The following is a 15,269-nucleotide window of genomic DNA, read 5'->3' as shown; positions in this document are numbered from 1 at the left end:
ATGAGGCTCTTCAACTATATTATGTAGAAGGTAATATAAGAAATAGAGGGTAGGCAAAAACAGGACTTTCCTGGTTGTTAAGATTAAATGAGTGATGTGCCAAACAACTAGTGATGGGGCTCAACTTCTTACAATTTGTTTAAATAACTTGGCTGAAAGTAAATTTGCTGAAGGCACAAAGATAGATCAAAAGACATTGGAACAGAAATAGGCTATTCAGTCCATCAAATCTGTCCTGCCATTTAATCATGAGCGAATCCATTTTCCCATTCAGTCCCACTGCCCGGCCTTCTCCCAATAACGTTTGATGTCCTGCCCAATCAAAAATCTATCAATCTCTGCCTTAAATACACCCAATGACTTGGCCTCCACAACCACCTGTGGCAACAAATTCTATAGTTTACCACCCTCTGACTAAAGAAATTACTCCCCATATCTGTTCTAAGCCGATTCCTATCAATACTGAAGTTCTGCCATCTTGTCCTAGACTCTCCCGCAATGGGAAACATCCTTTCTACATCTATTTTGTCCATACCTTTCAATATTTAAAATGTTTCAGTGAAATCAACATTCTCCTAAATTCCAGTAACAATAGGCCAAGAACTGTCAAACAGTCCTCATATGATAATCCTTATGAACCTCCTCTGAATCCTCTCCAACATCAGCACATCCTTTCTTAAACAAGCTGCCAAAAACTGAGGTCTCACCATTGCTTCAGTTAGAGCCTCAACATCACTTGCCTACCCTATATTCTATTTCTGTGCAGTAAACAAAGAAAAAAAAAACACAGAAGCTGTGAGTGAGTTGAGCCAACCAACTGACTTTACTGGAACTCTCTGAGAGCTTATCAGTACCACTCCCATGGTCCTTTTCAGCCCCTCCCACCAGGACCATTGTAATGTTAGCCCAGAGCGAGCTTACACTTCCATGACCCGGTTTTTCTGTGGATCATTGCAGCTTGCTCCATGACCATCCCCCAGAACTGGTGTCCAGAGGTGCTGAGTCCACAGTTCATAAATAGTTTGGGAGGCTGACCTCTCCGCTGGGGGGCTGGAACAGTTACTGGTTGGTCAAGGTCAAGATGTGCCGGGTTGAGGTGGTCGACAATGAATGTTTCTTGCGTACCCCAATGACCAAAAGTCACGTAGTCCTGTTGTGTTGTAACACCTTGTATGGACTCTCGTATGGGCGCTGAAGGGGCGTCCGGTGCTCACTTCTCCTTATAAAGATGTATTGGCTGTCTTTGAGATCCTTCAGGATGTAGGATGGAGCTGGGCCATGGCATGAGGTCATGAAGTTGCATTAGCAGCACCATAGATGTTTCCTCCTGGCTGTAAGACGCTGGCACAAATTCTCCTGGGACTGTCAGCAGAGCCCCATAGACAAGCTCAGTGGAGGACATGGCCAAATCCTCCTTCAGCACTGTACAGATGCCCAGGAGCACTTAAAGCAGCTCATCCACCCAATCCAGGCCTCAGAGCCGCGCCATGAGGGCCATTTTCAAATGCCAATGGAACCTTTCCACCAGGCTATTAGACTAACGTAACTAGGTCCCTAGGAGCTGTACCAGTGCTCCCCATAGGCTGAACATGAACTGAGCCCCCCTGACCGACATGATATTGGAAGGAAGGCCAAAATAGGCTATTCAGTTGAGACCCTGGCGCAGGATGTCATGGAATCTGAGAGCGGGACAGCTTCCAGCCATTTAGTGAACCTGTCCACCATTGTGAACAGGTACTTGGTGCCTCTGGAAATCGACAGCAGACCAATAATGTCCATGTGGACATGGTCAGATCATTTGTGCGTTAGCGTGAAGGACTGAAGAGGGGCTTTCATGTGCCTCTGCACCTTGGATGTCTGACAGTGCAGCCATGCCTCATGAATCTGTCTGCAACCAGTTGAGTTGTCACCTGGATGGATGGGATGGCTAACCCATGTAGCGCATCGAAGATGTAACGGCTCCACATGGCGGGAACAGTAGGCCTAGGTCAGCCAGTGGACACGTCACAGAGAAGTGTGGCTTCGGATAGCCCGAATCACGTGTCTTCCAGCTGTAGCCCTGAGAATACAGTGTGTTAGGCTGGTATCACGCCATCCTGCCCCTGGGCCACTGCGAGCACTGTATAATTGATTCCATGGGACAGGGAGTGCACAGACAGGATGGACGTATGGGACAGAAAGTCAACCATGAGGTTGTTCTTGCTGGAAATGCACTTGATAGCCATTGTGTACTCTGAGATATAAGAGAGGTGATGCTGCTGCCTTGCTGACCACAGGTCCGCCACCTTGGCAAAGGCAAAATGGGAGGCTTGTGATCGATGAAGACAATGAATAGCGTCCTTCAAGGAAATAGCAGAAATGGTGTATGGTGAGGTAGAGGACTAGCAACTCCCTGTTGAACACACTATACTTCTGCTCTGGGGGCCATAGGTATCTGCTGAAGAAAGTGAAAGTGAGTGGTCTCTAATATCCATCTATCAGCTGTTCCAGGATGCCGCCGATGGCCATGCTGGTTGAAAAGAGGCCGCATGATCCCGGCAGCTGATGGCAGAAACCGATGGTAGAAGTTGACCATCCCAATAAAATCCTGCAACTCTTTGACCGCAGTTGGCTTGGCAAACTTATAAGTGCCCTTAACCTCTGACAGAAGAGGGATTGCCCTGTGTCGATCGATGTGGTACCCAAGGAAATTGATAGCCGTCAAGCCAAACTGACATTTTGCTGGGTTGATGGCTAGGCTGTAATCGCTTAGTCACTAGTAGAGCAGATGCAGGTGTGTTAGATCCTCCTGTCATGAACGACTGGCTATGAGGATGTCATCTAGGTAGATAAAAACGAAATCCAGGCCGCACCCCATCGAGTCCATGAATCTCTGGAAAGGCTGGGCTGCATTTTTGAGGCCAAATGGCATGCAGAGGAACTCAAAGGCCAAACAGAATGTCTTGTGGACATTGTAGGAGTGCATGGGGATCTGGTGGTACCCCCAGACCAGGTCAAGTTTTGAGAAGATCCTCGCTTCATATAGATTGGCTGTGAAGAGCTGGATGTGAGGAAGCAGGTACTGGTCACCAGTCATGGCGGTGTTGAGCTGGTGGTAGTCCCCACAAAGTTTCCATCCCCAAGAAAACTTTGGCACCATGTAGAAAGGAGAGGCCCATGGGCTGTATGAGTGTCAAACGATTCCCATCTCCTCCAACTTCCTGAATTCTTCCTTGCCGAGCCACAGCTTGTTGCAAGGAAGCCTGCGTGCTCAGGCTTGTAGCGATGGTCCCTACGTAGGGATGTGGTGCTGATGCCATGTTTTGGAACTGCGGTGGAGAACTGTGGCATTATAAGGGCCAGGAATCCTGCCAGGATTCTGGAAAACTCATTGCCCAATAAGGTTACCAAGTTGAGGTGGGGAGCGAAGAACAGCTTCTCAAAGGGTGAAGGTCGACGGTGCCCTTTTAGGTCCACCAGGAGGCAGTAGGCTCAAAGGAAGTCTGTGCCCTGTTGGGGCTGAGACACGTCAGCCAAATTGAAATTCCAGGTAAAAAGGCAGGAGCTGAACTCAAGCGGGTAGTCCGCACCTCATACATGCGTCTGCTGTTATTATTGGCATTGATGAGGGACGGTCCCAATGTCCTGGCGCGAGTGTCTCAGTTCAAGGGGGCAAGATGCTGACCTCTGCCCCTCTGTCCACGAGGAAATGCAGCCGAGTGCTAGACCCATAGATAAAGGAGGCTGTCTCTGTGGCTGACCATGGTAGCCATTAGTGATGAACGGTCTTGGCATTTCCTGGATGGGAGCAAGGTGGATGGCAGCGGCGGGATCCAGAACACTATTTCTGATGGTAGAATCACCACTGCTCTGAGTTTGAGTCTCCACCTGCTGCGGCTGTCGCCTGTCTCCTCGCTGAGTCGCTGGGCATATCGCAGCAACTAGGTCAATGAACACCCCGCCATATTGCTTGGCGTGCCACAGGACATCTGTATGGGCTGCTAACCTGCATGGGTAGCTAAAGTCATCATCCGCGAGGTCTTACGGCATCTGCTCGAACAGTAATCAGGGCCTGTGGCCATCTATTAATGCCACCATATCATTCATAAGGGCAGATGGCGTGCAGTCACTCAGGACGTCCATGTAAAGCAGCCATGCTGCTCGTTCAAGGTGATAAAGGCCGAAGATGAAGATAAAGAACACCTTAATTGCCTCATACCTGTTGTTGGCTGATGTAAGAAGTCAATGATTTATCTGGCAGTCTCCTGGTCAAGCAACTGACCACGTAATAATATCTTGAGGAGCCTGTGGTGATCTGCCTGACCTGAAACTGGGCCTCAGATTATTCGAACCAGATTAATGGTTGTAAGGTCCAAAAGGTCGGCAGCTTCAGCAAGACTGCACTCGTGTCGTTCATCACGGGGTTACCACTGTGGTCAATGTGCTGTGCAGTGAACGAACGAAAGAAAAAAAAACAGAAGCTGTGAGTGAACCAATCATCTGACTTTACTGGAGCTCTCCGAAAACTTATCAGCACCACACCCTTGATCCTTTTCAGCCTCTCCCACCAGGACCATTGTGACGTCAGCCTGCCCCTCAGTGCGGCCTGCACCTCAGTGATCCTGTTTGCTTGTGGATCAGTCCAGCTCGCTACATTCTCTTGAAAGGAATGCCAGTATTGTATTTGCATTCTCTATCACTAACTCAACATGTAAATTTTCCTTCAGGCTATCTTTCATGAGGACTCCCAGGTCCCTTTGAATCTGGGTATTTTCAATTTTATCCCCATTTAGAAAATAGTCTGCCTGTTTATTTTCTCCACCAAAGTACATTTTCTGACATTGCATTTCATTTACCATTTCTCTGCCCATTTTCCTAGTCTGTCCTTCTGCAGCCTTCCCTGTTTCCTTAAGGCTACCTGCTCCTCCACCTATCTTCTGCAAACTTGGCCACAAAGTCATTAATTCCATTATCAAAATCATTAATGTCATTAAAAGGGCACTAACCCCTGTGGAACACCAACTGGCAGCCAAACGTGATCCCTGTATTCAGACTATCCATGAGCTCTTGTTACATAGCCTTATGTGTGGCACCTTGTCAAAGGCCTTCTGAAAATATAAAAACCCAACATATACTCTATGTCCTTTACTGTATCTAACCTGCTTGTCATTTCTTGAAAAAATTCCAATAGGTTTATTAAGCAAGATTTTCCCTTGAGGAAACCATGCATCTCCAAGTACTCTGTAATCTCATCCTTGACAATAAGCTTCAAAATCTTCCCAATCACAGTCAGACTAACTAGTCTATAATTTACTTCCTGCTGCCTCCCTCCCTTCTTGAATAGGTGGGTGATATTTACAATTTTCCACTCTTCTGGGACCATGCCAGAATTTGCTGATTCCTGAAAGATTATTACCAATGCCTCCACAAGTTATGATCAGGTCATTTGGAAGCTAAAGGGGTAAAGTAGGCAAAAGTTTGGCAAATGGAATAGGAGTTGAGAAAAATTGAAATGGTCTTTGAATATTTTTAAGGCAGAGGTAAATAGATTCCTGATAAGCAAGTGGTAAAAGGCTACCAGAAACAGATGGGTGCAGAATTTAGGTGGCAGTCAAATTAATCCACGATCTGATCTATCTCATGGCACTGCAGGGCAAGGAGTCAAGTGATTTATCCATACTTCAGTAATTTATATACTTGTATCCCATGCAGAGGGTGAAATGCACTGTCAATTTGAAGTGCCTATGAACCCAAGAAAAAGTTTGACCGACTTTGCCGAAATGAATGTAAAATATCATTTCTGAAAGGCCTGAGCAAAATGTAGATCATATTTGTATATTGAATTCAGTCTCTATTCAGCCTCATTAGTAGTGTTATTTTCTGTGCTGAAAGGAACATTTCTTTCTTCTGATCCAACATTTCAAGTTAAAATGTTGCTGATTATTTATTAATACCACTTTATTTTTCATTGCAGGTATACCACTTGGCTATTGATGACCTGACTGCAGCAATAAACATAAATGAAACTTGCATGCTGAGTTACTTCAATAGAGCTGTCTGTTATCAGCAATCAAATGATCTTCAAAGGGTATGTACAGAAAAGACTAAGGGAAATTCATGAGACTGAGTGAAACAAAGTTAAAATAATATCACTGAGATGAATGATCTACATTAATCAAAGGTTCCAAATGTCCAGAGCTAATCCTTCAATGAACTAAAACTGGTAAGAAGCTGATATTTGCAAAGAATAGAGAGATGATTGACATTCTGATCACCAGGCTGTTGTTTTACACCTCCCACCCCCCACAATCTTTTTTGTATTGCTGTATATTGCAATACACTTCTGTAGATGTCAGCAACTTCCCAGGCTCCCCAAAGGTACATTTTTGTGTAAACTTAATGATTAAATTAAGACCAGAGCTAAACTTGATCTCAATTTTCATTACACACATGTGCATGCTTTCTCAAAGGAGTGACCAAATTGTGATTAAAACATAATCACGTGGTTACACTTGCCTGATCTTTACTGTATCTCCAGCTGCTTTTGTTCACATTTTAAAGTATTTTTGTGTGAAATTTGGTAATAGTTGTTCAAAAGAATTACTGATCATACAAGATCCAAATAATTAAACAAAGCTGCATTTAATTATTTCATGTTAATCCACTCATTTCAGCTGCAATTAATGCAACTCCAGATTTAGACTTGGTGATCTAGAAATTTCTCTACATATCTGTGTTTCCAGGCTCCAAGTGGCTTCCAGACCAACAAAATTGCTGGCAAAGAAAAGCACAGTACATTTTGAATGTATGCACTGAAATGTGCAAAATATCTATAAAGTGCCTATTAAATTTCAAATCTATTGTTAGAGTACATAAATGACCACATATAACCATGAGATTCTTTTTCCTATGTGCGAGCAGAATTACCATCTATTGGTAGTGGAAAAAAACTGTACTCAACATACACATGCAAACAAATAAAAAAAATGTAAGCAATCTGTGCAATATAGAGAGAAAAGAATCTAAGGTGAATAAGTAATTACTTAAATGAGTCCCTGATTCAGTTTGTTGTTGAGTCTGACGGTGGAGGGGTGGTAGATGTTACTGGTGGTGAGAGTCTTGTGACACCTATACCTATCTGATGGTCTCAACGAGAACAGAGAGAGTGCTGGGAGATGATTGCTGCTGCTCTCCAACAGCAGCTTTGCCTGTAGATGTTCTCAATAGTGGGGAGGGTTTTGCCTGTGATGTCCTGGGTTGTGTCCACCACCTCTTCAGGGCTTTATGTTCAGGGGTATTGGTGGCCCCACACCAGACCATGATGTCAGCACACTTTCCACCATATGTCTGTAGAAATTTACCAAGGTTTCAGATTTCATACCAAACCACTGCAAATTCCTGAGAAAGAAGTGTTGAAGTGCTTTCTTCACATTGTCACATACTTTATCAAAACAGCTGTGGGTGAGTGTGTCCCCATCAAATCATTCAGGGTTTTCCCCAACCAGCCTTGGATGAACAATGAAATCCAGAACCTGTGAGAGCCAGATCACAGGCATTTAAATCCAAAGATCCAGATTAGCACAGCAGAAGCAGGTATTATCTATGAAAAGCTATCACCTGGGTGAAGTGGAGATTCCAGATGAAAATGAAAATAACAAGGGAAACCCAGCAGCTGCAGCAGGACCTAAATGCCATAACTAGTTACAAACCCAAATCTGGTAAAGTAGCAGATGGCAGAGCTTCTCTTCCAGAGCAACTTGATGCTTTCTACACACGATTTGATGACAGTAAAAGTGAAGAACCTCCCCTCTGCACCCCCACGTCCCCTGTTGATCCCATCCTGTCTGTATTTGAGGATGATGTGTGTGCCTCCTTCAGGAGAGTGAATCCAAGGAAAGCATCCAGCTTGGATGGAGTACCTGGCGAAATATTAAAGATCTGCTGACCATCTTACCAAAGTTTTCACGGACATGTTCAATATCTCTCTTCAGCAGGGTGTGGTGCCCACCTGTTTCAAACAGGCGTAAATCATTACTAGTGCCCAAGAAGAGTGTAGTAACCTGCCTTAACAACAATCAATCAGTAGTACTTACATCAACATTGATGAAGTGTTTTTAAAGTGTTGATGAAGCATATCAGCTCTTGTCTGAACAGTGACATGGATCCATTTCAGTTCACGTTTCATATTAGATGCTTTCACAGCAACAACCTTGCAGTCAATGTCACCAAAACTAAGGAGCTGATTGTTGACTTCAGGAAAGGAAAGCCAGAGGTGTGCAATCCAATGATCAATGGGGGATCACAGGTGGAGAGCGTGAGCAAATTTAGGTTCTTGGGAACTACTATCTCGGAGGATCTTTGCTGGACCCAACACACCAATGGAAGAAAGCACGTCAGCACCTCTACTTCCGCAGAAGGTTTGGTATGATACCAAAAAATCTTGCAAATTTCTACAGAGGTGCTGACTGGCTACAACATGGTCTTGTATGGGAACACCAATACTCCTGAGCATAAAGCCCTTCAAAAGGTAGTGGTCACAGCCAAAGACAGCACAGGAAAACCCTCCCCACTATTGAGTTCTTCTACAGGAAATGCTGCTATCAGAAGGCAGCAGCAATCATCAAAGACCCTCACCACCCAGCACACACTTTGTTTTCGCTGCTGTCATCAGAAAAGAGGTATAGGTGCCACAAGACTCACACCACCAGGTTCAGGAACAACTGCTACCCCTCCACCATCAGACTCCTCAACAATAAACTCAATCAGAGACTCATTTAAGGACTTTTACTTGTGCACTTTATTGATTTTCTTTTGTTTTCTCTATTGCACAATTTGTTTACATTTATTACCTACTTAGTTCTTTTATTTGTTTGCATATTTACGCTGGGTAAAATTTATTTTTTGCACTACCAATTAGTGGTAATTCTGCAGCACCAGCAGGAAAAAGGAACCTTAGGGTTTTGTGATGTCATGCATGTATTCTGACAATAAATCTGATATCTGCACACATAATGATAAAGACAGATTGCTTTGTTAATATTTTAATATAAACTGAATATGAAACTAGGAAGAATTACTCCTGACATATTTTAAATGTGCACACAACTTCCAGATAACATTACCTCTCCATCAGCCACTTTTCAAATCTTATCCTGCCATCCTCCTTCATGGTACTGTTTCTTATGAGAGGCTCTGCCATTTTTCATCAGCTTTAACTTCTATTCAACATTGCTAATGAGCTATTTACTCATTCCTCAGCTCCTTAGTTCAATAATATCAAGATGCCAGTCTCCATTATTTAAATGTCCTCCATTCCAGTAGAACAGAAGAAAGCAGCCTGTTGAGATTAGACTATGCACAAAGGTTAAATAAGTGGAATGAATTGGGTTCCTCCAGCATTTGTGTTTTTACAACAATCACAGCATCTGCAGACATTTGTATTTCACTCTACTTCCTTGGAGATTATCTTAAAAACAGATGAAATCATGCCAAAAAACTTGTTTATCGAGTAGGTTTAGGATATTTTTCAGCAATAATAGGCCATCTATTAATTTGCATGTATGCATTTGTAAGTTTTAGTGTGGAAAAAATTAAATAATCTGACAGAAGATGGCAGCACAACAGAAACTGATTTCAGTATGATGGCTTCCACAATTAACCACATATATTAGGCTCCATGGAAGCAACTCCTCAGGGGCAGGGCATTTAAATTTTTAATTTAGCATGGTAACCAACCCTACTCGCCCATGCCATCCAAATACCCTAACTAACCTACAACCTCCAAAAGTTTTTGAAGGTTGAGGAAATAGGAACACCTGGAGGAAGCCCACAAAGACAAGGGGAGAAGTACAAAATCCTTACAGATAGCATTGGATTTGAACCTGGAACACTGGTACTGTAATAGCATTGTGCACACCATGCCACTCAGGTATTTAAGTTTTTATAATTTTTTTTAAAAGTTATTTTTAAGTGAAGACAAGTGAACAATAATAGAAACTATCACTTGACCTATTCAAAAGTGCTTACTGGCATATCTGCAGCTATATTTCCTACATCCATATTATCACAGAAAATGTGTAGTCCAAATAATATTGTTTTTCAGGCACTGAAAGATTACGGGATAGTCCATCTTCTTGGGAGCAATAAGACATTAAACTTGAAGGTATTAATTAATCGGGGTCTATTATATCTTCAAATGGAAGATTACTACAATGCATCACAGGTTAGTAAATCAAAGAAAAGGATGTGGAAACCTTGGAGAGCGCAGAAACAATTTTCATGACAAATGGTCAGAGAATAGAGCTGGACAGACAAAAATAGAAGGGTAGAACATGCAAATCTAGGCCAGTGTGTTTAATGCCCATCTGCACATCTTAAAAAAGTGATGCATTGTCACTGGTATGAGTGCTGGCTAGCATTCTACATTTAAGATTAACTTGGATAATTGCAAGATCTGGTGTAACATGGAAAAGCATGTTTCAGTGATGCTGGATGTTGAATGATATTCCAGCTGAGGACACACTCCAAAATTTACCTCGTCCTTGGCCAAGCTGCTTCACCATTGGCATCTAACCAAAATGGTAGCAAGTCACCTAGCACATCTTGCCCACAGAAAAGGACAAATCCAATTTGGCTAATTGCTACATCATCAGTCTACTATCAATCAACAGTAAAAATTGTGGGCAATAAGTGTTATCAAGCAGCACTCCCTCATCAACAAGATACTCACTAAAAGGCAATTAATTATAGTTTTGCTAGGACCATTTAGCTTTACCTCATTTGCAAATCTCAAGGATAAAATCAAGGCAACCCAAAAATTATTGTACTTTTTGAAAAATTAAGTATGTTTCTTTAATATTTTCCCTTTTTTAAAAAGTTGTATAACTTTTCAAAGTTACTTAAGATTTTTCAATGTTTGTAAATAAACATCCTCATCTCTGAGAATTTTGATGACTGGTAAAGGCTACAATCATTCAGCAGGTCTGACAGCATCTGTGGAAAGAACCTAGACCAGTATCAGATCGCTCTCTTACCATGGATGCTGCCTGACCTGCATTTGCTTTGTATTGTTTGATTTTTCATTGTGCTTGGGAACTGTTTCAAAACAAGTACACGGTTCAGTCAATGAGCAAGCTCATGTGGATTACTGGTCAGGGAACATCTGGGCAATTGAATAATCACTGTCAATTCATTTTACCCCAAGTTTGATTATTTGATTTTAGATTTTTTTATTTATAGGATTTTAAAGCAGCAATTGTGGAAGATCCTAACAATCCTAACATTCATCATGTTTTGGCAATCTGCTATCACAAGTAAGTTACAATAGAAGAATACTTTAACCAGCTGTTTATGCAATCCCCTTGAGGGTTCTTTCCATTATAGCTAAAAATAGAAACTTTTGTAAGTTCAAGTTCCCGATTCTAGATGGAAGAAATATCTTGTATAAAGTTATAGCATGAAACAATTGAAAATTAGTTGCTCCTTCTGGATTTGGGCAGAGATAAGTAAAACAACAGCTTTTGCTATGTTCCCTTCCGAATCACCAAGGCCCTGGTTCAAAGAATCCTTTTGTATTCACTACAGTCCCAGTTCCCATTTTTATTTCAAATTTATCTGATCCACTAATTTTTTTTAAATGTTACACTGTATTAAAATAACAATGAAAGTGTGTTGAGATGTTAATAAAGAATCCATCCAATAATCTTAGTCCAACAAAGTACAAAGTACACTGATATTATAGCAGGGTAGCTACTGCTACAGCTGGGTTATAGCTCAAAACTTGCAGAGGAAAGAAGACATGCACACTAGTAGAGTGTATTCAACACTGAGTTTTTTCAGGGGCAGCTCTGCCTTTTATAGCGAGCTCGGCCACGTCACCACCAGGGCATGGCTTGAGCGGGCCGGCTACCAATTGGGCAACTAATCTTCAATTCTTCTATCATAAATTAAAATGAAAAGAATTTTTAGCTGACATTCAAAAATGATTTGTCAGTTACAAAGTGTGTAATGAAATAATTTATTTTGCATTCATCCTAAAGGCCCCAACTGCTTAATTAATTATTTAATAATGCATTTAGAATCAATGAAATATTTTCAAGTTACTAACCAGACATAAAACCACTATTATAAAATAACTTAGCTGCAAATCTACAACCCTACTTTGACAATATGCATATCAACTTGAAGAAAGAAAGGTTTAACAAATGTGTTCTTTTATGTAAGGAATAATGTTTAAACAGTCAGTCATAACATTATGAAGAATGTGAAATTTATTTTATTGTACATTATATTTTTGAGACTCCGCCATTTAAATGAAGCAGTAAACTGCTTCAACCATGCTGTGAAATTGGACCCATTTTTTGCGGATGCATATAATGGACGTGGAAATGTATATATGGATTCCAGTCATCCAAATGGAATAAAACAAGCACAAAAAGATTTTGTTCAAGCACTTCATTTAAATCCTAAATGTGTGAAAGCCAGACTCAATCTGGGATACAATTTACAGGTATGGATTATTTTTGGAATTTTATTTAAATTTTACTAAAATATGAATAAGATTACTATTTTAAAAATTATTATATGGCAATTTGTTTGCATTATGTGTTATTTGTTTAAAAAAATACCAGAGTGGAATGTGATATTATTTTGTAGCAATTCCAGCAAGCATTTTTCCTTATTATTCTCACTTACATAATGACCATTTTCTTTGTAGGATAATACAAATGATATAATTTGCTCATGCAATGATTGTTTGGAGCATTACCAAAGGAAATTGGTCAGGATATTTTACATGCACTTAATTAATCATAGGAGAACCAGGTTTACATAATGCTGTTTACCAAAGCAGCTGAATAATTTAAGAGCTAACTATATTTTTAAAATTATTTTTGTAGCCTCATGCATAATAATCTGAATGACAACTACAAATTCTAAAGATTTTTCCCGCTGACCAAAATAGCTTTGGGTAGTGGCCACTTCCATATACCTGCTTGAAATTTACATAAAAGCAGATTTTTTTTGTGATGATGTTAGGCATGGCATGTAACCTGGTTCTGCAGATAACAGAGCACAGCAGATATACGGTATTAGGACCACTGTTTCTAAAGGTCAAGATTTAAAGTCATTTTTGATGGAGAATTAATTATCTTCTGTGGGCAGATGTTAGTCATGGACACGATCGCCTATAGTCTTCATGTTCACACTCATCCTTCAAGTCAGAATTTCCAAACAATTTCGGGTGATAATATCTTAACTATATCACATCCCAGTTTGCTGTTCACTACTATCAAGGATGGTCCTGGATCGACTCTACTCAAGGAAGAGGGAACATGAAGCCAACTGAACTCAAGGAAAATAAGAGCAGGAGTAAATTAAACAGCCATTCAATAAAATCCTGGCTAATCTGATCTGAGCCTCAATCCATTTTCTACATAATCTTTAGAATTTTGGACTGTAAGGGAATTATCTCAGTTTTGAATTTGCCAAACATCCAAAGATCTCCCAAGAAGAGAAATGCAAAGATTCACAATTTCTCCCCATCTTCATCTTGAATGGCTAATCCTATATTCCGAAACCAAGCCCTCTGGATTTCCCATGGGATATACCATCCACTCTGCATCAATCTTTTCAAGTACCCTCAATACTACTTTCTCAATAAGATCTCTCCTTACTGTCTTGGATGGGAGATGCTTCACAGTAATCAATTGTTTCCATATAGGAACTGTCAAGATTTGGGTCAAATATGATTGTTAAATAGCTCCATCTTGTAAAATGTCTCTTCACTTGCAGTTTTCAGAGCCCAAACAATTTAAAGACAAGGCTGTCATGATACCTCTGTAATTTTCTGCCAGCTCCAACTTTAATGATTAATACTAAGGCAATTAATTTGGCCACATCTACACTGGTTACATTTATTTGACCAGTTAGATCCACTTTGCTGGCAATGTCTTAGACTAAAAAGTTGAGGAACTCTAGATCATGCAGACAAAATGCAAACAGCATCATGTGTTCACCAAAGCTCCATTAAAAAAAAGCTAATATTACCGCAGGTGGTATCTCTAACATGGATGTATCCCTGACATTGGAATTTCTCAATATAATCAAATGGCAAAGTCCAGTGGATGAGTCAGCATCAGAAATGGAGCATTAAAGTGGATTATACAGGAAAAGAAATTAATTTTTCCCCCTTTTTTTGACATGCAGCACAGTTACAGGCCATTTTAGACCAGAAGTTCATATTGCCCAATTACACCAAATTAATCTACAACCCCTGGTACATTTCAAATAGTAGGAGGAAACCGGAGCCCCTGGAGGAAACCCACTCAGATACAGGGAGAATGTACTATCTCCTTACAGACAGTGTGGGATTTGAACCTCAATCCCAATCACTGGCGCTATAATAGCATTACGCTAACCACTACGCTAACTGTGCTGCGCTTCTGTACAAAAAAAATTAATGGGATCGATGGAGCCATAGGAATTACATGCTGTCGGAGAATTAGTAGCTTTAAATAGATATATACACTGAAAGGCCAGAAATAATGTATTGTGACAATATATAGATATGTTTTTGTAAGATAAATTGGGAAAGGTTTGTTAGAGTAGGCCACATACAAACACTTTAAAACCGATCTTATTTAAAATACTGAAACTCTGCCCCATGCTACAGTCTTTACAAGAGCTTTGGAAAGTGCCAAAGAGACCTCACTAACGAATTGTTGTTTACAAAAAGGCAACAGATGAAAGATCTTGTTGGAGCCACAGATTGTCTGGAGCTGTCCTAAATGGATCATGTGGTTTTGCAAGCAGAGAGTGTCAAACAGGCTTTCTCTCAGAGAGAGAGATCACTTCTACAGTGTTACAGCCAACAACAGCAGGTGGGACTGGAACAAGACAAGCTGGCAAGCTTATGGAAAACCCCTTTGGAAGGCGGGTTGTAAGTGCTTGATTCAGCCTGGTCAAAGCCCTTGTGGTTCATGCAAGAAGAGAGGACTGGCTGTCTAATGTTTTACTTGGAATAAGAGAAACAAAAAGGCACTCTGTGGTGATCCGAAAGAAAGAGGTTATCATCTGGAGAACCCTGGAGGGGGCATGTTTCATCAGCAAGACACTGAAGTGGCTGGGTGTCCATCGTACAACAAATCTCTCTCTGAAAACCAACAAGAACCTTCCTGAGTGCTAACCATTACCTTTCAAGCACTAAAGCCTGGTGAACTTTATAAATGTTAAATTCTGTGCACAGTATAAGAATTGTCTGCAACCAGTGAACTTGGAGGAATGAGAAATGA

The 15,269-nt window shown here is 41.0% G+C and overlaps 1 protein-coding gene across 6 annotated transcripts in view; it reads left to right on the top strand.

The window, feature by feature from the left end:
* Positions 1-15,269, top strand: part of ttc6 (tetratricopeptide repeat domain 6) — a 249,087-nt gene that overhangs the window by 192,064 nt on the left and 41,754 nt on the right. For 4 of the 6 annotated variants that reach the window (XR_011351280.1, XM_069916775.1, XM_069916774.1 and 1 more), the window contains 4 exons: positions 5,954-6,067; positions 10,082-10,201; positions 11,218-11,291; positions 12,277-12,487. Coding sequence is in view for 5 of the 6 variants with exons in the window: in XM_069916775.1 (XP_069772876.1) it covers positions 5,954-6,067; positions 10,082-10,201; positions 11,218-11,291; positions 12,277-12,487 (519 nt within the window). In the remaining variant the exon portion in view is untranslated. Of the gene's footprint in view, positions 1-5,953; positions 6,068-10,081; positions 10,202-11,217; positions 11,292-12,276; positions 12,488-15,269 lie in introns of those variants that run through there. The other 2 variants (XM_069916776.1, XM_069916778.1) reach the window with 2 other exon arrangements.

The sequence above is a fragment of the Narcine bancroftii genome, chromosome 2 (genome assembly GCF_036971445.1).
Source record: "Narcine bancroftii isolate sNarBan1 chromosome 2, sNarBan1.hap1, whole genome shotgun sequence".
Classification (NCBI taxonomy): domain Eukaryota; kingdom Metazoa; phylum Chordata; class Chondrichthyes; order Torpediniformes; family Narcinidae; genus Narcine; species Narcine bancroftii.
Note: the sequence above shows the minus strand (reverse complement) of the source record. Positions and strands in the feature narration are given on the sequence as shown.